The 24,975-nt window shown below is 45.8% G+C and overlaps 1 protein-coding gene and 1 pseudogene across 5 annotated transcripts; both read left to right on the top strand.

The window, feature by feature from the left end:
- Positions 1 to 2,536: 2,536 nt before the first annotated feature.
- Positions 2,537 to 3,297, top strand: LOC131761978 (nucleolar protein 56 pseudogene; annotated as a pseudogene).
- Positions 3,298 to 14,050: 10,753 nt separating this feature from the next.
- On the top strand, positions 14,051 to 20,880 carry DMRT2 (doublesex and mab-3 related transcription factor 2). Of its 5 annotated transcripts, XM_067040159.1 has the most exons (5): positions 14,051 to 14,459; positions 15,210 to 15,776; positions 17,351 to 17,453; positions 19,064 to 19,144; positions 19,534 to 20,880. In XM_067040159.1, exons 2-4 carry the CDS (start codon positions 15,255 to 15,257, stop codon positions 19,117 to 19,119), a joined length of 681 nt encoding a protein of 226 aa, XP_066896260.1. In that variant the 5' UTR covers positions 14,051 to 14,459; positions 15,210 to 15,254; the 3' UTR covers positions 19,120 to 19,144; positions 19,534 to 20,880. The 5 variants fall into 5 exon arrangements, with proteins under 5 accessions (XP_066896260.1, XP_058929314.1, XP_066896259.1 ...); XM_059073331.2 differs by lacking the exon at positions 19,064 to 19,144 and having other exon boundaries at positions 19,534 to 20,786; XM_067040158.1 differs by lacking the exon at positions 19,534 to 20,880 and having other exon boundaries at positions 19,064 to 19,214.
- The last annotated feature ends 4,095 nt before the right edge of the window (positions 20,881 to 24,975 follow it).

Raw genomic sequence — 24,975 nt, 5'->3', positions numbered from 1 at the left:
GGGTATTGGGCAGCCCAGTGTGGGTGTATTCTCATAGACAGAAGCGGAAATTGAGGTTGTGGATGGCTTTGCATGCTGGATGAGAGTTAGGGCTGGTGGCACTGGCCTGGGGCACTGAGCAGGGAGTGATATAGTTGGAGGATGGACCACAGTGATGTCTTCAGATGATGCACCTGCTGATGTGAAGGAGGACTGAATTTGGAGAGGCTTGCCAACAGAGGAGGCTGTGGAGACAGGCCAGGCTGAGGGCATGGGAGACTGAGCCACACACCAGACAGGAAGGCTGGCCTTGAAAATAGACTCTTGATTACACAGAGGCTGGTTAGAGAGCATGGGGATTATCCAGGCCTATTGTACCATTTTATTTTTCTTATATTAACCGTTAGTTTTTTGGTCATTTCATAGCTCATTGACCCTAGATAATAAGGGTGAGACTTAGCTGTGTAAAACTTTTCTCAACTGCAGTTTCAAAATTAGTTTGCAGAGGGCTGGAGACTTGGGTCCAGGGCTTTTATGAATATTAAAAAAATAAACATTGCAGGGGAATCCCCTGGCGGTCCAGTGGGTAGGACTATATGCTTTCACTGACAAGGGCGCCGATTCAATCCCCGGTCAGGGAACTAAGATCCCACAAGCCGTGCAACGCGTCCAGGAAAAAGAACCAAACCATTATGAGCCTTAATTTTAATGTTTTATAAAGATTCATTACATCAAGCTGCTTGTTTATCAAGATAGTTACCATCCCCTGCCTATCCCCAGTGCCACGAGCCCAGAGATGGTGATGAGGACTCTCTCTTATAAACTGCTTCGGCTGTCTTACCACAGTGCTTACAAGTGGGTTTTGCTTAGAAACTGCTTCACTGGCCAGGTGTACCACTCTGACACTTGTCAGAGTCAGACAAAGGTTTTGCTCATCTCTGAGGCCCTGTCAGGTCAATGGATTGCTGCTTATGCCTGTAAGAATTATCTGCTCATTTCTGTTTGGAGACATGGCCTTCTCCCCCTTCCCCAAACCCAACTGATCGATGCAGAGCAGTTTCAGTCTCAGAATTACTTAGCTTGTTGCCTCTACTGTCTTCTGGGTGTTCTTTTGCTAACAGCCTATGTGATGGATGTGAATTTAACTTCTCAAACACATTAGAATGATCTCATTATGACTTGGAATCTTGGAGAGCCATCAAATATGGACTTATAATTCTTCTTATAATTTCATTGACAGTTGAATTAAAAAAAAAAAACCTCATTGCCTACAGAGGAAGGAAGCTCCTTCAATGTTTTGAACCTAAGTAAAAGTGAAAAAAATGCATTCATAGAAATGCCTTTTAAAGCCCATTAAGATGTGCTTTCCCAGAGGCAATGAATGGTACAATGAAAGCTATTACGTGTAGCTTTCCGCTCCATTCTGGGTTTTCTGTAAGTGGCTGCCCCAAATTTCAGCATGGCTCTACTGAAACTTAGTAGGGCTGACTCAGATTGAGATTAATTGTCTCTTGATTGGATGAGATTCAAACTGAAGATAGGACGGGGACCCAGGTCCCTGGGGATGGTTATCAAATAACACAGCAGCATAAAGCAAGCAACATCGCATGAAAAATCCCTCACCTGTCACTCCTGAATTGCACATGGTAAATCCCAAATTCTTTCGTTAGAATATTGTAATTATTGAGTAATTTAAAAGTAGCCTATTCTGGCTGTTTTCATTTCAAGATGTGCAAGCAGTTAACAAGAAATAGAAATGAAATGGTTGGTTCTACTGAGTTGTCTCCTTTCCTAAACCAGGCAGCACAGACTTTGAATTTTTCATATCAGTTTAATTAGTTTTATAGTTTTTAGAGAAACTAATTTTACAACAGAGGTAAAAGCTAAATTATACGTTTAGAAAGCTTTTAAATTCTATTTCTAATTTGTATCAAGTATGAGAAATTTGGTTAATAAAACTATAATGCTTTACAGACACACGGACAAAAACAAACTAGGGTGAATCCCATTATGATGTAAATTTATCAACATTTCTAGATAAAATTCCACACTTAATATCCTCCCAGAAAATGTATAGACAATGTAGATTTTTAAGTGAATATTCTAAATATCCTGAAACTTATTTTGTTCTTCTGTGTACTATACAGAATAATCAGTTTCTTTTGCTTTTTTTTTTAAATAGAGGAGTTGTTAAAAGCTTTTTGCTATTTTTCCTTTGCTTTGGTTTTTAAATCGAGTAGTTGTTTTAAAAGACCAACGAAAACATTTTCTGTAGCAGTGATAACAGAATTACCATCAGATCCTACCAAATGTGTGTACTCATGTAGCACTGAATGCTCGTAATTTTGGAACTTTAGAAAAATAGAAATCATTCTGTCCTGCTGTAGAATCTGTAATGTAAAATGGTTATAAAAACACTTTTGCTTTTACTAAGTGTTTGGTAACTTCCAAAAGACTCAAGAGTCTTTCTCATCACAGGCTAAATGCATGGGTTTTTCTCTTTAAATTTTTAATTATCAACATGCTCAAAGCTAGGTTTAAAAATTAGTGTAGGCCGCATCTCCCGATACCTGGCAAACAAATGCAGTATTGCCTCACGAATTGATTGCTTCTCTGAGGTACCTACCAGTGTATTTGGGGAGAAGCTTCGAGAACAAGTTGAGGAGCGGCTGTCCTTCTATGAGACTGGAGAGATTCCACAAAAGAATCTGGATGTCATGAAGGAGGCAATGGTTCAGGCAGAGGAAGCGGCTGCTGAGATTACTAGGAATCTGGAGAAACAGGAGAAGAAACGCTTGAAGAAGGAAAAGAAAAGGCTGGCTGCGATTGCCCTGGCGTCTTCAGAAAACAGCAGTAGTACCCCGGAGGAATGTGAGGAGACAGGTCAAAGACCCAAAAAGAAGAAAAAGCAAAAGCCCCAGGAGGCTCCTCAGGAGAATGGAATGGAAGACCCATCTGTCTCCAAACCCCCCAAAAAGAAATCTTTTTCCAAGGAGGAGCTGGTTAGTAGTGATCTTGAAGAGACAGCTGGCAGTGGAAGTCTTACCAAGAGGAAGAAATCTTTCCCCAAAGAGGAACCAGATAGTGACCCTGAAGAGTCGGGAAACAAGAGGGTCCCCAAGAAAAAGAGGAAATTCTCTTCCAAGGAGAGGAGCCTCTCAGCAGTGGACCTGAAGAGGCTGCTGCCAGCAAGAGCAGCAGCTCCAAGAAAAAGAAAAAGCTCCGAAAGCTATCCCAGGAAAATTAGAATGGACATTTCCCTAGGAGGGCATAACTTACAGAGATATTTCCCAACCCATCCCCTATAGCCCAATAAAAATAAAAAAAGTAATAAAATAAAAAAATAAAAATTAGTGTATATGTTACCTCCCTAAAATAATTAAGAATTGGTTTTCTCAAATTTTGTTTGAAAAAGTCACTGATTGAGCTGAGTTTATGCATGAAAAATTTCTCCCCAGAAGGATAATATTTTTGGAAAGGAGAGAAAACAGGGCTTTGAATGGAAGCATGTGTGTAACTGGAAGAGGAGGGGAAAATGTTGTGAGTGACAGCTCCCTTCTGTGGTGCAGAAGTCACCATTACAGTAACATTAAGCCACACTCAATGAGGCAGTTACTCTACTTGTGTCTTGACTTGAAAACCATTTGAAATTCAGAAACCGTGATCTTGTAGCCAGAAAGGAAAATCAAAACGTGTTAATTGAAGAAGTTCATTGATTTTTTTGTTTTGTTTTTTAACATCTTTATTGCAGTATAATTGCTTTACAATGGTGTGTTAGTTTCTGCTTTACAACAAAGTGAATCAGTTATACATATACATATGTTCCCATATCTCTTCCCTCTTGCATCTCCCTCCCTCCCACCCCCCCTATCCCACCCCTCTAGGTGGTCACAAACCACCTAGCTGATCTCCCCGTGCTATGCGGCTGCTTCCCACTGGCTATCTATTTTATGTTTGGTAGTGTATATATGTCCATGCCAAATCTAGAAACAATAAATGCTGGAGAGGGTGTGGAGAAAATGGAACACTCTTACACTGCTGGTGGGATTGTAAATTGATACAGCCACTATGGAGAACAGTATGGAGGTTCCTTAAAAAAAACTACAAATAGAACTACCATACGACCCAGCAATCCCACTACTGGGCATATACCCTGAGAAAACCATAATTCAAAAAGAGTTACGTACCAAAATGTTCATTGCAGCTCTATTTACAATAGCCAGGACATGGAAGCAACCTAGGTGTCCATCGACAGATGAATGGATAAAGAAGATGTGGCACATATATAAAATGGAATATTACTCAGCCATAAAACGTTCATTGATATTTTAAATGTTTTATCTTCAGTCAGGAACAGACATGTTAGAAAGACTTTTTAAAAATGTCTTAAAACACAACAAGCCACAGGGACAAATTAAAAAAAAAAAAGGAAAACACTATAGTGAAATTCTGCATCTGGTTGACATTTAAATAAAGCTGCCAGAGTACAAACAAATTTCAGGACAACAACTTTAGCAACACATTTTTAAAAGACAGTGCAGAAAAAAACACATTTGGCTGAGCAAATCTTAACACCACATGTAAGGGAACCATCAATATTTATTACATTATAGATTTGCCAAATGACAGGGAGCATCTGGGAATACTATAGAGAATGCCGTAACTGGAACTTGATTACGTGTTTTCATACACTGGACTGTGTACTGAGGCCAGTTCTAGTGCTTTTGGAAAAGATAAGCCAAGTCTACTGACTTGTAACTCTTAAGTAGATGAAAGTTAATTGTACAGATGTCTGCATGCACTGTGCAAACCAGGATAAAGAAAAACCATAGAAAAGAAAACAGTGACAACAAAACTCATGTTCTTTGAGCTCCGGGGAGGTTACCTGTTAATGTAAATGTGAGACAGTTGAAGATGTCTTAGTCTGGGCTCAAGATGTGTCTTGGGCAAAAAGTAAAATTCTCTGAGTGTAGGGAGTCCAACAGGTTCATAGATCTACACCCAGGGCTGAGGTAAACTCTGTTAAAGGAACTAATTCCAGGTCCGTACAGTATAAGAATCCTAAACCTTTTGAAGGAGTTATTAATTACTGTGTGTTTTGGTTAGAAAAGGCTGCACTAGAAAAGAAGGAATTCAGTTTCTAGACTCTAGAATCTAGAGCCATGATTCACTTCTGCCACCTGTGTCTCTGGTTCCAGTCCATTGGCATAAAGCCAATTGCTCAAACAATGAATATTTTGCTGGAATGATTTATCACAAGGTTGTGAATTCAAAGAGATATCAGATCTGAGGCCCAAGAAATTCTATCCAATTACTGTAATTAAATCTTACCAACTCAGTCAGTGGGGCTGCAGCTTTAATCGACAGAAATGCAGTGGACTTTCTAAAGTATTCTTCTGAGAAAGGAGGGACAGAAAGAATGGCCCAGGACAACTGTAAAATCTGGCTAATGCTTATATAGCTATTGTGTATCCATATGGATATATGAATAGCATGGGTATTATACTATTGGATTATGCTAATGGACATTACACTATTTGGCCTGCTTTTGTATATTGTTTAACACTTCACTTATTAAAAGTATAAGAAAAAGAAAGGGCTGGAAACCAGCCTTAGCAGACTGAGGTAAGAGAGTTAAAGATGAATCTGTTCTACCCTGCACAATGACACAAAGTGTTTTTTTGGAGGAGAAACGGAAAGCCTTTTGGTCAATCCGTTTATGTAGCAAGGTTTTTTGTTAACTTTCTGCATCCCTCTTGCTTTTCAAAGTGAGAATAATATTTCCTTCTCAATGCTTCCACGGAGTTAAATCTATGTAAGCATTCCAAAGCTTTAAGCACTGAAGTTTTAATTTGGCTAATGAAGGAACATAATGGCAGCTTCATTTCTCAGAAGGGTATTGCTTGAACAATCACTAATACAACAGCACAGTATTCCCCTCTGTGGCCTTTCACAGCCATCATTTTATTTGATCTTATCAACTTGCTACACAGGGCATGATGTTCCTGGTTTGGCAAAATAAGACAAGGGGGACCTCATTAATACCTTATGTTCAGAATGCTTTATAATTTCCAAAGAATTCTAGTTTTTCTTTTTTTCATTTTGAACTTAGGAAACCACTGGTATTGGCAAGGAAATGTATTTATTATCCTCATCTTACAAATGAGCAACTGAAACATAGAGAGGTCACGTGACTTGTCCAAAACTTCTCAGGAGCCTCAGAAATGATTTGGGGTCTTCTATGCTTTCAGAGCCCAGGCGGGTTTACACAGCTTCCCGTAATCTTTGCATTGTGTGGATTTGTCTTGGGTCATTTCCTAACTTGGGGGTTTGAGGGATTGGTTTCCTGCAGAAGCAGCTGGGACTTAGGTCTAGGTAACTACTGGTGGGAAGCATGCTGGAATGGGAGGCTTCAAATTCAGATCTGGGTTCTGTTGTCCTAGCCCTGTACCCTGGACAGCACAGCCTCTTGGAGACCGCGTCTTTAACTGTAAAATGAAAAGCTGTGAAGAGGTGATAACACCAGGTTGGAAGGGTCTGGCATGGAATCTGACAAACGGTGGGCCCTCAATAACTGTGATTCCTTCTTCTCCTTTCCGTCCCGGGAAAAGTAATCCAAGAATCAGCGCAAGAAAGCTCCCTCTTTAAGTAGACGCTTAAAAGACTAGAAGGAGTAGGATTCAGAACCCCCCAGACAAGCAAATGACCCCTACAATCTCTCCCTCCTTCGCCGATGACCCTTCGGACTTCCAGTCGATCACTGTTCGCCACTGACCGCCGACCCCACCTAGAAAAGAGGGGGGGAGGGCGCGAGGATTTCACGCGGCTGGTGCGCGGTGCTGCTCGGGTTTCGAGGCCACGGGACCCCGGCGCCTCTGGGTCTCCTCCGTGTCTATCGAGGGCTGGTTGGCGCGCCCCCACGCGGCTTCTTGCCGCAGGGAGGATGCACCCACCACTGATTTCGGGGAAGCTGGATCCTTGGGCAGTGGCCCCGCCCAGGGGGTCCCCGGCATTTGGCAATGCAATCCGCTGGGGACCACTAGACATTGTGGGAGGATCAAAGCATTCTTGCAGGGTCCGAAGCACCCGGGGTTGCAGTTTTGTTAGCCTGGCCTCACCTCGCCAATAAATCTTCTGCAAAAGAAGGGGTAGGGGTGGAGGGCTGGGGGCGGGGGGCGGGGGTTTGGTGGCCAGGAGGTGAGGACAGGAGTTTCTTGCACCTGCACTCCCACCCCGTTAAATCAGTTTGAAGCAAGTGACATCTCCCCTTTGCCTGCCCCCTTCGAACTCCTCATCTTTCTCCCTCAGAATACCCTCCTGCTGGCTGGGGTCAGCGTTTTCAAAGAGAATATTTCCTCTTGGCTCTTAAAGTTTATGTAGCACTTTGTTATAAGTGGTGCGCCCTCAAGCTGGGCTTTCTTCTTTCCCTGTCCCCTCTCTCTCCTTCCCACACACCTCCATGGAGAAACCTTCACACAAGCCTTTTTCATTTTCTCACTCCACCCAAAAGTATTTTAAAAAATATGGGAAAGACCTTTAGATGTAATTCGGTTCCAGTCTTTCATTTTGCAGAGTAGCCAATTGAAGCCTAAAGGAGTGACCGTGAGTAAATTGGCCCAAGGTCAAGGGTTACTTTAGTTGGCAAAACAAGGGCTAGAACAGAATCCCTGGAGAGTTTTCTACTTTTCTTCACTAATTATTTCATAGAGGGAGAGAATCTCAAAACTCAGGCAGGTCAAGTACTATGTATACAGAAGTGTCTGCGTTTTGGCCAATTGGCTTCGAGACCTGTGATCACACTTCAGTTGCTTGGATATATGGATGGTTGCTTGCTATCCATATGAAAGCAAAGACAGAGCCAAGTACTGTTTGATCCTCTCTTCTTAGCCACTCCCTCCCTACCCCCAATCCATCATGATGGACATCATGGAGCATCTGTGCTGTGCATATCACACTGCTGGAATCTTCTGCTAGGTTGGGGTAAAGCTTGACCATAGGGATGCTTCTGGTAGAAATTGGGAGGAATTCCTCCAGCTAGCAAGGACACAGTTCAGGGAGACTTCTGGGCTAACAGCAAAGGAAATATTTGGCCCTCTCCAGAGCCCAAACTCAGACCCCAGAGGGAGCATATCACACAGGACAGGGCTAGGGAGGTCTGTTTAAGTGGCCTGGTAACTTTTTTGCTTAAAATCCAGCCCTACGGACCTAATCTAGAAGTCACAAGATCATGGAACCTTGATGACATGTGAGAACCCTCTTTGTCACTTGAATGAATCTGCGTTGGATCTGGGCTCTGGGGAACTGCATCTTTTGTGAAACTACTCCATGTCCCCCCCCCATCTTTCACTAGTTGACATTTTTGGGTTTCATTATCACATTTTAAACTAGGATTTTGATTAGGTAGGATCAACAACAGAAGTATGGAGGAGCAGAAATATCACCAAGATGCCAAAGTCAACACTGAAGTTTGTTTGTTTCTAATTCTTTTTCCTCCTTCCTCTTCTTCTTGTCCTTCTTGGACTTTCTTCATGCCCTTGAACTTATTATCTGAGCCATGATAACCATCAAATGGTAGTTAGCATTTGTTATTGATGTTAATGTTTAAGAAAGAACTTGGAAACCACTGAAATTTACTGCTCACTCTCATCAAGGAACCTGAGGCCCAGGAAGGTGAAGAGATTTACCCAATGGCTCCTGCCATGGATGAGTTAAATTTTTACCATAGTACCTGTACCACAAACACCTTGCTTTCCTCCTCCTCTCTACTTGGTAGTTGGACTGTTGGGAAAATATAGAAAGTCATTTGAGTGTGGTTAAAATCTGCCCCCTAGAAACGTTAAGGCCCCATGTGGGATGGGAGTAGGGGTGGACAGTTCTCAGGGTTAAGGGTTCATTGTCAGGGGATCATTAGGCCTCCTAGGGGCTGCAGAGAGGCCCCAAGCAGGAGCTCTGTGTGCCTCCTGATGTGGCAACAAGCAAGGACACCGCCCCTGAGATGGAACCCAGGCCCCAGCTACAACCCTGAGTCTCTACCTCCCCTGACGACCATTTGGACCGGGTACTGAGAAGTCAAGGAGGTCTGCGGTTGCTTCATCTCCTAGCTGCTACTTGACCCCCAAGTGAATTGAGCCACATTTCCCAGCACGGAGGATGGAAGCTGCCTGGGGGTTGGGGCGGGTTGGCTGGCAGATGCTTGAATGTTCTAGGATTGCTTCACACACCCGGCATCTGACTCCGCATCCCGCCGCAAAGGGCACATTTTTGTTTGAATGGTGTGAAGACAGTGAGGTGGAGGGGGGGAGTTACTGTGGCCTCTTTGGTCCCACACAGTCACTATGGAGCTATGCGTCTCCCTGGCAAGTGCCATGAACTTCTGTAAACTCAATTTTCCTGTCCATTTGTAAAACGAGGAGGCGTGGACTAAGCGCGTCCCTTTCTGTCGTAAATGCCGGTGATTTAAACCTAGCTTCCACGGAGGAGGGATGAGAGCCAGATCGCATTGTCCTTTTTTATTCAGCTTTTTTTTTTTTTTTTGGACACACTGAGCAGGGAAAGGGAGAGTTCTAAAGCCTCTCAGAGAACAGTCATCTTCCGCAAGCTGCCTCATCCCCCCACGCGCCCCCCGGCCGCCCACCCCCACCCCATTGCTTGTGACAGGTCGTATATTTGATTACGCAAAGCAGATTGGGAAATCGTATCTCCGCAATCGCATCTGGGATTATTTATTTAGCCCGGTCCACAGCCGGTCAAAGTTGTGAGACGATACAACATGTAACTTTCCGCGAGAGGCGGTGGATTCGAGGTTGTCTTCTGGAAAGAAAACAGAGCCGTAGCCAGCCCCAGCAAAGCACTGCTGCCGTGCCCAGGTGTTTCCAAAAACCGTTCACCTCCCCGGGCGCTCGCGGCAGGTTGATGTAGGGAGGCCACTCAGCCTGGCGGTGCGGCGCAGGCCTCACAGGGCCTCGGAGGCTGGGAAGTCGGGCGAGGTCCGAGGAAATCGGCCTCGAATTTCCCGGCCTCGGGCTATCCGCAGGCCAGTTCCTTGAGTTACAATGATACAACTAATAAAAAACACACACACACACACAACTCCCAAGTACTGAGTGTTCAGTACGGGCGGGTCACCGTGCCAGTGGCGTCTACACACATCACCTCCTGTAAGGTGAACTCCATTTTGCAGTTGTGGAGTGAGATGCCGAGGGAGTTTAGGATACTCCTCGCTCTCCCCCAGCCAAGGAGCAGCAGATCTGGTATCTTAACCCCCGTGAGCCAGCTCCGAAACCCAGATGCTCAGCCTCCAAGCCGGATTGCCTGCGTGGAGCCTGGGGCCAGAAACCCCGCTGCATTCCCGCGGCCCGGCCCGCAGTGATCGGGTGGGAGGTGGCCGGGCCAGGTTGGGAAGCTAGACGCCCTGGAGTCAGACACGAGCCGTCGTGGCCATGCAGAGGAAGGCGGCGGCCGGACCCGCTGGGATTCGTAGCAAGGAATTGATGGGTGAGCGGGGGCAATTTGAAACACGCTCCCCCCCCCCCTTTTTGAGAATAGAAAAGAACCGCCCCACACACATTTAGAAAGAGGAGAGAGGGAGACTCCCCGTCCCCCCTTTCCTGCTTTTTTCCTTCAGGTTCCCTTGCTTGACTCGGTGGGGGAGGCGGGCGCTTAGGACCGCGAGTGTCCGAGCTGCATGAGAAGGTGAAGGGTGCGGGGTGAGAGAGAACTGGGGGAAAGGGAGAGGGAGAAGAGGGGGTCCCTCAGCGACGGCCAGCTCTGAGAGACACAACCCCCGAAGCCGCCCCCACCCTGGGCGACTGGCTGAGTCAGTGGCGGCCCGCTGCTTTGTAATTTACAAGCGGGAAGCCCCAATTGCACTTCGTAATTTGGTGTCGGTTTACAAGCCCAAAGGACTTCTGTTTCCTCACCTAACAGGTCCTCAGTCACGGCCTGACCCCTTTTAAGAGAGAGGGACCTGGAGGAAGGGGCTGGATTCTTTGCGCCCTTGCCTTTCAGTCAAGCTTGGGAGGCAAGCCGGGGCCCGGCCCTCCTGGGGCTGCATGGGCTACCATAGCGGGCTAAGCAAACGTTTACTGAGCTCTTACGAGGTGAAGACTATCCTCATTATTACCGTCTTCACAACCACGACAGGCCAAAGAAGGGCATTCTTCCCATTTTGCAGATGAGGCAACTGAGGCCTAGGGAGTTAATCAACCAAATCAGGTAGTGGGTGGAACAACCAACAACCAGCCTGGAGCCCAGGCTCTCTGACTCCTATTGCCTCTGAATATTTAGTTTACTAATCAGTTTGTGCAGTCATAACGCCCCCGGCCCAGATTATCCAGATAATTTCTTATTTAATATTAGAGTTCCTCAGGCTTCCTGAGATTCGTCCCAATAGAAAAACCTCTCTTTCCCCACCCCACTCCCACACCATTTCACTTCTCAGCAATTGGTGGGATTGTGATTTTCTGGAGAGTTCAGGGCCAGGGAATGGAGTGTAATTCAACTGGATCACGATTACAGCTGCATGCCCGCAAGTACCGCAGATGGGGTGCAAGGAGAATAGGACGAGATGGGGGGTATCTGGAGATGGGCAGGGAAGCCTGGAGGAAGCAGTGCGGCTGTAGGGTAGATTTTTGATGCGGGGGGATGAGTCTGCAGTGGAGGGATTGGTCCTGGGCCCACCCACCTGGAGCCAGGGAGCCCCACCCCTCCAGTAAGTTCCTGGGCACTGCTTTCCCTAAGTCCAGCCAGACGCTGCGCAGGGGAAGGCACAACTGGCTCTGACTTCTGAGGGCCTTGCTCTCGCCATAGGCTTCCAGGAGCCGCCCTCCCCCCAACTCCTATCCCCAGTCCTGTCTTCAGCCCGAACAGTTTACTGTACGCAAATCCCACTTGTTTTCTCCTTATGTGGCAGCTTTTACCACTCGAACTAGTTCAAGGGCTGGCCGTCTTGTTTATTTTCTGTTTAGGAAACAGCCGCTTTCCCCTCCCATTCCCTCCTGGTTCCTCTTCCCCTCAGTCTAGCTACCCCAAATTTGCTCACCTACTTTTCTGTGCCCCTCCCCCTTCCATCTCCCCTAGGGTAACTACTAGTTTAGCAAACCTACTTTCTCGATTTTGTTTCTTAATAGTCAAAATAACTAGTGAAGGGCTAACGATTTCCTGTCCTCCGCCCCTCCGTGCCCCTCCCCCCGCCGTAAAAACAATAAATGAAATAAAAACCCAGCCTGCCAACTGCTTTCACACGCAGCGGCAGTGGAGGGGGTTTGTAGTTTTCTTGTGCGTCGCGGGGTAGAAGCATTGAGATGCCTGTTTGCAAAGGTAAAAAAGCTACATGGGGAGACGAAGAAGGGGAGGTCATGACGCCAGGAACCAAAATCAGAAAAAGGTGCAGGGGAATAAAATAAAAAACACGAACCCACTGTGAGTTTTTCTGGCGTGGAGCGAAGGGTTCGTCAAAGTTTGAGACTTCAGAGCAGAGGCCGACCTAGGACCTGGGTGCTCACCAGTCCATTGCCCTCCCATTTCGTGACCCAGGGCTCCTCTTTCAATTTCAGTTTCATCGTTGGAAAACGGGGGAAAATAACACACTTCTGCTGCGCTCAAGAATTCAAATGCTCTAACATAGGTGAACAAATGCACATTGATGAATATAAGAAACTACGCAAAAGGTAAAGCTCACTGGTGTTATTAGGTGGTGCCAAATGGGAGGCACGAACAAGTCTGCTTGACTCCTTGTCCTGTGTTTGAGGGCACACAGCTCCCAAGCCACCCTCCCAGACGCCCAGAGCCACTGAGCATCCGACAGGAGTATACAGAACTGTTTCTCCACTTCCTTCGCTGGGCATCGAAAGCGGTTCTGGGGAGAAGAACCCACACAAAGGGAAATCCCAGTGCCTGGTAACTAGGGAAGAACTTTCCACATCGCTAAAGGATTTGGAGTACCTGTGCGTTCGGCACATCGCGTTAGTTTCACAGTAGTAATTCCTAAGCTTCCTCGTTCCCGCCGCTCCAAGCCTGGTTAATTTCTAACTTTCAGTATTTTCCTTCGTTTAACAAATATATAGGGGGCCTACTATGTGCTCAGTGCACTGGCACTCAATTTTCTAATCTGTCTCCTAAACCGATTTTAAGAGGCACTGATTATTTAAAGGTGTAAGTAGAAAAGCGTCTAAGTAACTTTAAATTTAGTTCAAGAAATAAAATGCAGCGTTGAATTAGAAGACTAATTCCCTCTTTCAGGATATTGGAAACGTAACTGTTATTAAACATTTACGTAAGAGATTAATGAAGAAGCCTCTTTTCCCCCTTATAAATACATTCATGAATACCAAAAAGTCCTCTTTAAAAAAGAGCTTCGTTTAAAAAAATGCTTAGAGTGAATATATTGTACTTAAATCTCTTAATGGCATATATTTCCGTTCTCCCCCAAGTCCACTCATAGTAATTCATATAGAAAAATATAAGTGACGTAGGTGACTTGGTGACCTGCCTGTCTCACTGGCGTGGTGAAAGTTAACGAGGAACCACTTTGCACCTTGAGGATGAGTGGCGATAGCCACAAAAGTATCTACAGTTCGTAAGTTCTCTAAGCCGGTGCAAGGTAACCATTGATTTATTCTCGCAGGAGGAAAGTAGGATGCCGCCGTGCACGTCTCGTTTCCGCATCTAGCTTTGTGTTAATGACTGAGTCCCAGATACACAGGTGATGCTGATGACGTAGCTTTTCCGATCTCTGCCTTGTCGTCTGCTACTTTCTCTTGAGGACAACACGATTCGTAAGAGTGTGTCTTTGCTATTTTTTTAGCCCGCGAGATAAATGGCGACTGCCGCCGGCGCCGTCACATTTCGGTTTTAACCTCGGGACAGACTTCCCGGCTGCACCGAAGGCCGCGCGGGAGGATTCTGGCGGAGCGCGGCGGGAGGGGCCCGGCAGACGCGAGGAGGCGGGGAGCGCCGGGCCAAAGCGCCTCAGCCAATCAGCGTGCACACCGCCTGACAACCGGCCAATCAGCAGGCGCAGAGCTCGGGGGCCCGAGCGGATAATACTAGGGAAGGGAGCGGAGGCTGGCGACTGCTGTGAGGGGCGCTGCGTTGCACGATACTGCGTACGCCCGCCTGCCCTGGGAGCTTGCGACCTGAACCTGGTCAAGGCGGCCCAACCTTCCGGCCCAGCTAGGGACAGAGGAAGCCAAAAGCAGCCTCAGAGAGGTGAAGCGCCCGGGGCTGCTGAGGACAGATCAGAACTTTGCAGAGTCCGGGATGTGCGGGGCGAGGTCGCTGAGGATTTGACTCATCTTCTCCATGCCCCTTCTCCACTCCTCATCCACTGGGCTCCGGGCCTCCAGCTGTCAACCCCCGATTTCGTGACAGGGTGTGGCAACCCCGATTTCTGTTTGCAAGCACAGCCAGCAGCCCAAGAGCAAGGTCCCAAGACTGGATATCTTTTGCCTCGGCTGCTTAGCCGGGGCCTCAGAGTCTTGGTGAGTGCTGTGATGTAGCTGGGGTGTCAGGGAGGGCGAAGGGCGTGAATCACCTTTCCTATTTTACTTGTGTGTCTTGCTTTAAAGTGCAAATCGTGACCGATGTACAAAAGACCCACGTGGCTTAGCTCTGAGGGGCTCAAACACTGTCCATGCTGGACGGGGGCGTTTGCAGCTCCGTGCCCAGTGTCCCTATGGGGCTCTATTGGCAGCAGAACAATTTTGGTTTTTAGTTGATTAAAACTGCGGTGTGCTGGGGTGGGGGTTTGGGGGAGGGTGAGAGAACCTCTCCAAGCCCAAGAGGGGCTCCTTGTAGTGGTGCAGGAGGATGAGAGGCGTGTGGGAGTTGTAGGGTGGTACCTCGCAGGGTCCGAAGGGCCCTTGTGATCAGAAGGAAAACAGTTTTTCCATTGACATTTTTATATTCAGCATGGCCATACTAGTTCGGTATGGGTAAGCCTGATAAGTGGCCAAGGCCGGCCTAGTTGGACACAATACTTCTGTGTGTGGTCAGTGCGTTTACCCAGGGCCTTGTCCCCAAAGCGTGTGTAAAGCCAGAGAGGGCTGTGGTTAAAGGTCAGGCCTAAAGCTACAAGAAATGCACGTGTGGTCTGGATATGAAAGACGTGTAGAGAACTGGGCTCCTTGAGGGGTCGGAGGCGGGCAGACCAGGAGCTCTGGCCCAAGGCCCGGGAACGGTGCCTGACGGCAGCGGTCGGTGGGTCTCTGGTTCTTTTCCTGTCTCTCCAGAGCGCAGGGGGACTCAGCGTAGGCCCGGGCGAAGCGTGCTGCGCCATGGCGGTCCGGCAGCCGGTTCCCGCAGTGGACTGGGAGATCGACGTGGAGAGCCTGGGGCTGGAGGAGGACGGCCGCGAGGCGCCGCCGCCCGGGCCCAGCCCGCCTACGGCCGACAGGGACGGCGAGGATGACGACGACGCGGAGGACGAGGACGACGACGACGCGGAGGACGAGGGCGATGGCGAGGAGGCGGGCGCGTCCCCGCGGGTGCTGGGCCGCCCGGAGCAGCAGGATACCCTGGCGCCGAGGCCGCCTCCGGCGCCGCAGGCCTCGCCGGCGCCGGCCGGGCCCCCGGAGCGCGGCGCGAACGCGGGCGGCGGCGGCGGCGCGGAGCCGCGCAAGCTCAGTCGCACGCCCAAGTGTGCGCGCTGCCGCAACCACGGTGTGGTGTCCTGCCTCAAGGGCCACAAGCGCTTCTGCCGCTGGCGTGACTGCCAGTGCGCCAACTGTCTGCTGGTGGTAGAGCGGCAGCGCGTCATGGCCGCCCAGGTGGCGCTCCGGAGGCAGCAGGCCACCGAGGTGCGTACCTGCCGGCCCGGCTCGCCCCCGCCGGGCTGTCTGGGGACGCCGTGGGGGTCGGGAGTCGGAGGGGCGCGCCCCGCACACACCCGGGCCCGGGGACTCGAGGCTCCTGGCACTTTCTCAGAAGGATGGTGAAGACACCTCTGCCAACGCTGGCCTGCAGGGTCGGGAGGGAGGAAGCCTTGGCCATCGTTGGGGAACTTGGCAGAGAAGATTTTGTATTAAGAAGCAGGCAGAGAGGCCTTGAAAGTGGTTAGTCCCGTTCGGTACGTTATGGGAAAGGTATTCTATTTCTATTTTTTATATTTTAACGTTTACTCTGGTGGTGTTGGGGGGAAGAGGACAGAGGTTGATGCAATGCAGTACGTCCATCGCCGTATTACGCGTGCTGATCGCGAAAAAGAACCACGCAGCACGTAGTGCTCACGGCGCTTCCGCAGTCACGGGCCATTTAGGAGAGAGAGAACGTGTCCTGCCCATTTTACAGAGGAGACCAAAAGTGACTTGGGAATTTAGAAGAAACTTCTGGCCTCGAGAACTACCTAAGAACCAGTTGACGGTTCTCTGTCGCCTCCCACCGCGGGTCTACGGCTGTGAGGAGAGCCTGAATCTTCTTTGAGAGGCTCTTCTTGAACCTGGCACTGAATGTTTCCTGTGTCCCTGCACAAGCGCTCTCACAGGAGGGAGGCTGCGGCTCGCACTCAGGGCGAGGGAGGAGTTTTGATTTTACATTTTGTCGAGAAGGTGCTGGGGAGTGGATCACCGTGCCGCCGCAGGCAGTGAGTGACCCTCATGGGAAGCCTCCCAAGGGCCCCGGAGAGCGCAGCGCTCTGGACGCCTGAGGTGCCCCGACCCTGGGCTGGGGCACGGCCCCCTCGCGTGTCCCCGCCTGTGTTGCACAGAGGGCTCTGCGTTCCCTCGCGCTCCCTGCGACCTAGTGGGCGGGACGCGGTTGTAGAAGGGCCCAGAATTCCACCGACCAGGCGGTGACAGAGGGTGCGCCCGTCTTCTGCGGACTCTGAAGGTTTTGTTCGCCTACAGGCGTCCCAGTCCCCCAGTGAAGCAATCCGGAGTTTTGGCCGGGCCCGAAAACTTCTGAGTTTTCTCCGTCAACCCCGTGTTTCTGGTCCCATCCGCCCTACTGCGGGGAGAAACCGGCCCCACATCTCTGGCCAATGTCAGGTCCCTGGCGTCTTCGTCCCGAGTCTGGGCTCCGAGGATGCAGCGGCCCGCCGCAGCTCTCTCAGGGCCAGGCTCCTAGCATCTCATCCACTGTGGATTTCACTTCCTCCCCGGCTGGGCCCCCATTTCTCGCTGCAGGCTGAGTCTGGGCCGACTCTAGCCACGCGGCCCCAGGGAAAGCCGGGACCCTGCTTACCAGTTGGAGGCTTCGGACAGAGCTTTTAACTCATTGTCCTAGAATTAATCGGTGCTGATATTAATTCCTTTAGAATTATTTTTACATGGGATGGGAAAATAAATACGTTTAGAATGAGGAGAGTTGCTATGTCTCTCCCTTGTCTCCCACGTTTTTTTCAGGGCATTATTGATTATGTTTCTTGTGTTTACAGGACAAGAAGGGGCTTTCCGGGAAACAGAATAATTTCGAGCGCAAAGCCATGTATCAGAGACAAGTCAGGGCACCCAGTTTGCTGGCCAAAAGCATTTTAGAAGGTAAAGAAAGCAACGCAAAATTATTCTTTAGCCTTTTAAACCATGTTCTGAGTGATTCTCATTATTCAGGCACATGGCATTTCCATTTACATGTGAAGGAGCATTCTGAGGGGGAAATGCTTTTTTATTGGAAACTTTTGGAAGGAAATCAGGATGTGAGAAAATGAATCTCACATACCTCCTTGTCACTGATAATTTTTTCTGCTTAGTAGTTAATGGGTTAATATGGAGTGCATATGAAATTTGCCCTAGTGTGAGGGAGGTACAGATATGCTGCCAAATGATCCCAGAGCAGATGTCCTGAAAGGAAATAAATTTTTAAAAAAGAAATCTTTAGTTTTATTTGGAGCTAAATAGAGTGAGTGAAGAGAAGAGTTTAACAGCTACCCACACCAATAAAGGCCTTTAGTCTGGGCGATCCAGCCTTTAATCCCACTCTTTTTAATTGTATTCTTTTCCTCTCTGGATTATCTACTTAAATTGCAGTTATTCCACACTTCATTTTACCATTTTGACAGTCAAGATCATAGAATCTGGAAAAGGTTTTGAATACACAAAAGAAATGGAGGTTGGATTTGAATAGAGTGAAGTCTTCATGTGTTCACTTTCTTTAAAGCCTGGGAATACATTAATTTTTCTTAAAATATTACTGATTTTTAAAAAGCATCTCTGTTTGGGTATGGAATTTATTGACATAATAAATAACATATTGACTCTCTTTCACCGTTTAAAGAAAAGTTTATGTTTGCTCTAATCCCTGCCATTTTATGAGTCAGGTTGAAAAACAGATTTTTTGTTTGTTTGTTTTGAAGTAGACATTTGTATTCTGTTTTTTCTTTTGTGGCTTCTGAATTGAGTTGTTTCTGGACAGGTTTTAAAGTTTGTTCATGTCTTACCCTGTGCTGTATACTTCTGACCTTAGAATGGCTTCTCATGCATTCAAAATGAGTTTGGTTACAAACTGGGTAAACAGATTTATAACCATAGGGACCACACTGATAAATTGAAATTGTGCCAAAGCAACTTGAGAAGTGAGAGGACTAAGTGGAATAGAACATTCAAGTAAATAACTTCCTGGCAAAAACTTACCATAGACGTGTACACATTAATTTTCAAATTTTATTTTATTTGCAAATGAGTATGATGGGTTTGTCACTATGTAAACACAAACATCACACCTTCAAACAGATTTGATAGTGGTGAGTGCTTGGGGATGATGAAATAATCAAAGTATTTTATGCTGCCAGGAATTCTATTTATGTTATACTAATCTTTGTTTTTGACTTTGTCCCTATTTATAAAATGTATAATGACTTAATCTAGGTTCTAGTGATTGCTTGTTCAACCATTTTGATATCTGGCCAACGTGATTGGTACTGGTGAAAAATGTTTTAGACGAGTTATTTTCAGTATAGCAGGGGATCCCCCCCCCACTTTGTTTGTTTGTACTGATAGTCAGAGGTAGGGGTAGGGGCCTGGTTAAATTGTTCACTGCAGAGTCTGTTTAACTAGTTAACAGCTCTTTTCAATTTTCTGTGCTTTTCTATTTTCCTTAAGTCTTTCCTCTTTTTCTCTTCACTAATCTGCTTTAACTTTCTCTTTTTTCCTAGTTCTCCTTGGATTATTCTACAACTGTAACAATGTGTACATAATGATCCAACTTTAGAAAATAAAAGTGACATCAGCTCTAGGTATAGATATGTTTTTTTAATAATTGAAAAAGATGACACGGATAGTAATAAAGCATTGATTGAAGTGAAATGAGCAGCCTTGTCTCTTAATGTATAGGAGCTTGGGGAGAATATTAAAATTTCAGCCAGTAAAGTATGCCTGTCAAAGTAAACAAACCTATCACAACAACAACAACAACAATAAAAAGTTACAGTATGGATATCCTTCCCTGCGAAGGGATCTATTTTAAATTGAACCCATACTTTTGCTTTCTGTATAAAAATACTAGTGATGTGGAACTGTAAATAACTGTTCTGCTGATTTGCAGTGTTTCTATTACCTTCTGGATTCCCAGATTTTTCCTCATCAGATGTTAATGTCTTTCATGTGCAATGCTTGCTTATTTTAGGCTACCGCCCCATTCCATCAGAGACTTATGTGGGAGGGAGTTTACCTCTACCTCCCCCAGTAAGTGACCGGATGAGGAAAAGGCGGGCCTTTGCTGATAAAGAGTTGGAGAACATTATGCTGGAGAGAGAATATAAAGAGAGGGAGATGTTGGAAGCTTCCCAAGCTGCTGCCTTATTCCTGCCCAATCGCATGGTACATGGTTCTGAGTACAACTCCTACAAAAGTGTGTACAGTCCCACGCCAGTGGAACCGCCAAGCAAAGACTTCTGCAATTTCTTGCCCACCTGCCTTGATCTCACCATGCAGTATTCAGGGTCTGGGAATATGGAACTAATTTCTTCCAATGTCAGCGTGGCCACAACTTACAGGCAGTATCCCCTGTCCTCGAGATTTTTAGTTTGGCCCAAGTGTGGCCCCATTAGTGACACCCTCCTCTACCAGCAATGCCTGCTGAATGCTACCACGTCAGTTCAGGCCCTGAAGCCTGGGGCCAGCTGGGACTTGAAGGGAGTACGACTCCACGATGGACTCGGAGCAGATCATGATATAATGCCCCCGAAACTGGAAGGCTCTCTGGTGCTTCCTCACCCTCCTGAGGGCCAGATCTCAAGAAGTGACCTTCAGGGTCACCAGGCCATCCCCGAGAGGTCTGCGTTCTCCCCACCCCGACGGAATTTTTTGCCCGTTGTTGACACGGACTCCCTGGCAGCTCAAGGGCACGTCTTAACCAAGATCAGCAAAGAAAGCACCAGGCACCCTCTGCCACTTAAACATAATCCATTCCACTCATTATTCCAGCAAACTCTTAATGACAAATCAGGTCCCGAGTTGAAAACATCATCTGTCAAAGAGGCCTTTGAAGAGGCCCCTAAGAAACCCAGAGAGTGTTTAGTCAAGGAGAACCAGAAGTACACATTTACAATAGATAGATGTGCAAAAGACCTTTTCGTAGCCAAACAAGTTGGAACAAGACTCTCAGTGAATGAACCGCTGTCATTTTCTGTTGAGTCTATTCTTAAGAGGCCTTCGTCTGCCATCACTCATGTCTCTCAGTGAAAGGCTGCTTAAATGGGAAGCTGGATTTTCTGCAGTCTCAGAGGATTCTTACCAGTCACTAATTTTTTTTTAAAAGAAAAACGTTGAGATGCTTGTATAAAGAAATTTCTAATGTAAATGATGATGATTTTAAAAAATTCTATATATTCTTATGCATGTACTTTCCCTTACCACATAAATATATTTAAACTTAAAGATGGATATTGCTGATGTGCAAGTTGTGAAGTTTCAGGCTTTACATAGCATTTCAAAAAGCAATAAAATTGACACTGTCTTCTAAAAGACCCAGAATTTTCTGAAGTAAATAGTTTCTTTGTCTAGGTGAAAAAGCTAGTGTCCATGAAATGTGTTCTTTATTTTTCTACGGTTCTGTGTATTTTCAAGTGCTCTTAATGGCTGCTGGGGGCCATAGGAGAACCCTTATAATGCCTTACTTGTGCATTTTGGAGGGCATGTAAATGTAGGTATTCAAGACTGAGGCAAAAATAGCTGTAAGGAGAACATAGGGAAGATTTTTATGTTTATAGAATCTTCATTTCATGTGGTTGGATAAAGTTGAATTGAAGAGCAATCAAGTTTAATATCTCATTTATACGACGACATGGGTTCTTGGAATGGGTCCCAGTTTCCTTCCCTGATGGGGATGTGTACGTGGGGCCTCAGGCTTCCTTTCTAGGTTGAACATTCATTCTGTGACTTTCAGGTTTCTGGGGGCCACAGAGCAGGTTCCTCAGCACATGGTTGAACCCCCTCTCAGCTCTGTGTTACTTTGCTCTTCCCTGGGGTCTGGTGACAGCAGGCAGTTAGCAGCAGGGCGAGTCACGACTCTCAGCTGGTCTGGGAGTCTCAGCTTTATGTGTCCCACATTATCACCAGTGTCAAAGGTTATCAGTGTAACTCTTCTGCGATCAAAACATTTACTCTTCAAACTGCTTCAGCAGACAGTTGCCGAAGCCTGCAGATGTTTATCACAGCATAAGGGTGGCTTCTTTTTTAAGTTCATTATTACCGCCTCGGTTTGCTCAACAAAATGTTAACTGTTGTTCTATATGATTGATAAAATGAGAGTAAGACATTTATGAAGGTATGAAATTCCTCCCTGAAGATCTCACCTGTGGACGTCAAATCAAGTTCTGAGATGTTATGGTCATTTCAACACAGGAAATCAAGAGCCAAATATCCCACCCACCTCTAATTTTGCCATGGAGTGAGGTTTTACTTCCAACGCTGCTCTCATTTGGGTAACAACATGAGGTGGGCGTGTGGGGTATGCCAAGACATTCGGCAGTTTTAAAGAGTTTCTTTCTTCCTCTGGAAAACATTAACAATTATTTTAAAATGACTTCTTTTGCTACTGATGAACTCACGTAAGCCTCAAGGGGTTCCTCTGAATTGTTGCTTAAAATTAGCATCAATTGCAAAAACATCAAGCCAAACCTTAGATTGATTTTCAGTTTGCACTTGTAAGATAATACTTGGTTTTGTTGAGTCAGATTTACTTATTTTTACTATTGCAAAAGCCAGAGTGAATGGAAGTTTGCCAGAGAAACAGAAAATGAAAGTGGGCAGAGATCCCAATAACTGTTGAAGATTCTCATTAAGTGGAAAAATGTTTTCCAGCCATGTGAAGCCCTGGTGTCAGAGACTGCAGTTGCCCCTCTGTCCGCAACCCCCAGTCATCTTTGTTTTATCTATACAGTTATTAATTTTTATCTTCTTGTTAGGAATTTACTTTTTGTGTTAAGTGTAAAGTTAGCATTGAAACTAATTGCTGCAAAGGTATCAGGGGAGAGCACATTAGAATAAACCCACATTAAAAAATCCCATTGAGAAGGCCTTCTCAATCCAAACATGGATTTTTCTTTTCCTTACTCTATTTTAGTATTTGGAATACGTATAGTAGTCAAATGTCTTACCCTTTTGTGTTCATTGGATGTTTGGGGATATCTTTTCTGTCCTCTCTGTATATCATTTTAATCTTATTAAGTGAATCCAGTTGGCTGTGCGTATTAAGTAGTTTTTCTCACATTACCAGTGACCAAAATTTTATTGTTCTTGAACATTTATGTGGGTCAGTACTTTCCTTGGCGAATGTATTATACCATGCATTAGTTCTTCTGTAATGATGAATTCTTCTTGGAATTTCAAACCTACCAAATCTACCATCAGCCACTCAGGGAGAGCTTTGTGTTTGGCACTTTGCTTCTTTGAATCATTTCACTTCCATAAAAGCTACTATTTGGCTATATACAGTCTTCAGAGAACACAGTCATCTACATATTGAATTACAGTTGTGGTTTAAGCATTTTTTTTATGTTCAAGACAATAAATGGATTTGGCTTTAATCATTTTTAAGAACTTAAGGAATAGTAAAACATGGACCCTTCCCTCAATTTGACTCACAGTACAATAATGCAACTTTAATAACCTATTTTCCTTCCATCTCAACTGATCAAGCAGTTCTGAATAGTTTGCAACAGTGCTTCTCAAGCTTTGAGAATGGACAGTGAACCACCTGGGAATCTTGATAAATGCACATTCTGATTCTGTAGGTATGGGATGGGCCTGAGCGTCTGCATTTCTAACAAACTCCTCCCAGGGCATGCTGATGCTGCTGGTTGTCAGACCACACTTTGAGTAGCAAGTGTTTACAACATTTCTGTTATTTTAATACACTCTTTTGTGGATTTGGGGTTTTAATGCAATAGAGTTATAATTTAATATATATGAATAATTTAAAAAAAAACATTTCCCTCCAAACCCATAGAAAGTACAACACCAAGAGTGAACCATAGTGTAAAGTCTGGACTTTGGGTGATTATGATGTGACAGTGAAGATTCATGAGTTATAACAAATGGACCAATCTAGTGGGAGGGTCCACTAGAGGGTGTGCATGTGTCAGGTAGGGGGACATGGGAAATCTCTGTACTGTCCCCTCAATTTTGCTGTGAACCTAAAACTATTCTAAAAAAATAAAGTCAGTTTAAAAAGTTCGCTTTCTTTCTAAACCTTTGGTGGCAGGAGTAGAAGACCTAGGCAAAGTCATGAAGTAAACAAGTTGCTTCTGATCTCTCTTTTTTTTTAAGCCTAGAAGTTCTTTCAATTTGGTATTTTTAGTTATGATAAAATACACAGAGCATAAAATTCACGATCTTAAGTGTACAGTGATATTTAAGTTTATTCACATTATGTACAGCTGTAACCACCATCCCTCTCCAGAACTCTTTTCATCTTGCAAAACTGAAACTCTGTTATCCATTAAACAATAACTCCTTGCTCCTCCCAGCCTTGGCAACCACCATTGTACTGTCTGTTTCTATGAATTTGACTACTCTAGGTACCTCATGTAAGTGGAATCATACTGTATTTGTCCCTTTGTGACTGGCTTATTTCACTTAGAATATTGTCTATAGGGTTCATTTCATGTTGTAGTATACGTCAGAATTTCCTTCTTTTATAAGACAGTAATATTCCATTGTATGCATATGCCACATCTTGTTTATCCATTCATCTGTTGATGGACTCTTGGGTTGCTTCTACCTTTTGGCTATTGTGAGTAATGCTGCCGTGAGCATGTGTGTATAACTATCTCTTTACCCTGTCCTCACTTCCTGATTTCACCTTCTTCCCATCTTCAGGAACTCAGTTTTCTCAGGTGTACACCCATCCCACATTGCCCCTCCCCCAGCATGTGAACCGTCTCCATTCTTCACCAACACTTCTCTGCCCAGAGAGGCTCCAATGTCAGTCGTGCACCTTTTTTTTTTTTTTTTTTTTTTTCGTGCACCTTTTAATGTGAGTTTAAGTGAGTGTGTTATCACATCATCTTTATTTAAAAGCTTAATTCTAATTGTGGAATCAAAGACTTGCATTAACTTGTATTAAGAAATTTTCTGGAATGTCTTCTGGGAAGTCTCAGCAGTGCTAAAGAGCAAAGAAATGGCTGAAGGTCAAGATGAAGTAAGAAGGAAAGTTCACAATTCCCTGTAGAATCGTAAAGACATTGGGCTTTCCCCGGTGGCGCAGTTGTTGAGAATCTGCCTGCCGATGCAGGGGATACGGGTTCGTGCCCCGGTCCGGGAAGATTCCACATGCCGCGGAGCGGCTGGCCCCGTGAGCCATGGCCGCTGAGCCTGCGCGTCCGGAGCCTGTGCTCCGCGATAGGAGAGGCCACGACAGTGAGAGGCCCGCGTACCACACATACAAAAAAAAGTAAAGACATCACTTAGTATTGAAGTTGGGTTTTCAGTTGGGACTAGAACTCTTACTGGCCCTCCTGATTTTATTTATTTTTGGATTAAATTTCTTTTTTCCTATTCTAGGTCTGTAAGCTTAGGCTTATTTCCTTCTGGGGTCCAATTTGTAAAGCTGTTAGTTCTTGAG

This window comes from Kogia breviceps, chromosome 8 (genome assembly GCF_026419965.1).
Source record: "Kogia breviceps isolate mKogBre1 chromosome 8, mKogBre1 haplotype 1, whole genome shotgun sequence".
Classification (NCBI taxonomy): domain Eukaryota; kingdom Metazoa; phylum Chordata; class Mammalia; order Artiodactyla; family Physeteridae; genus Kogia; species Kogia breviceps.
This window is presented reverse-complemented; position numbering and strand designations above follow the sequence as displayed.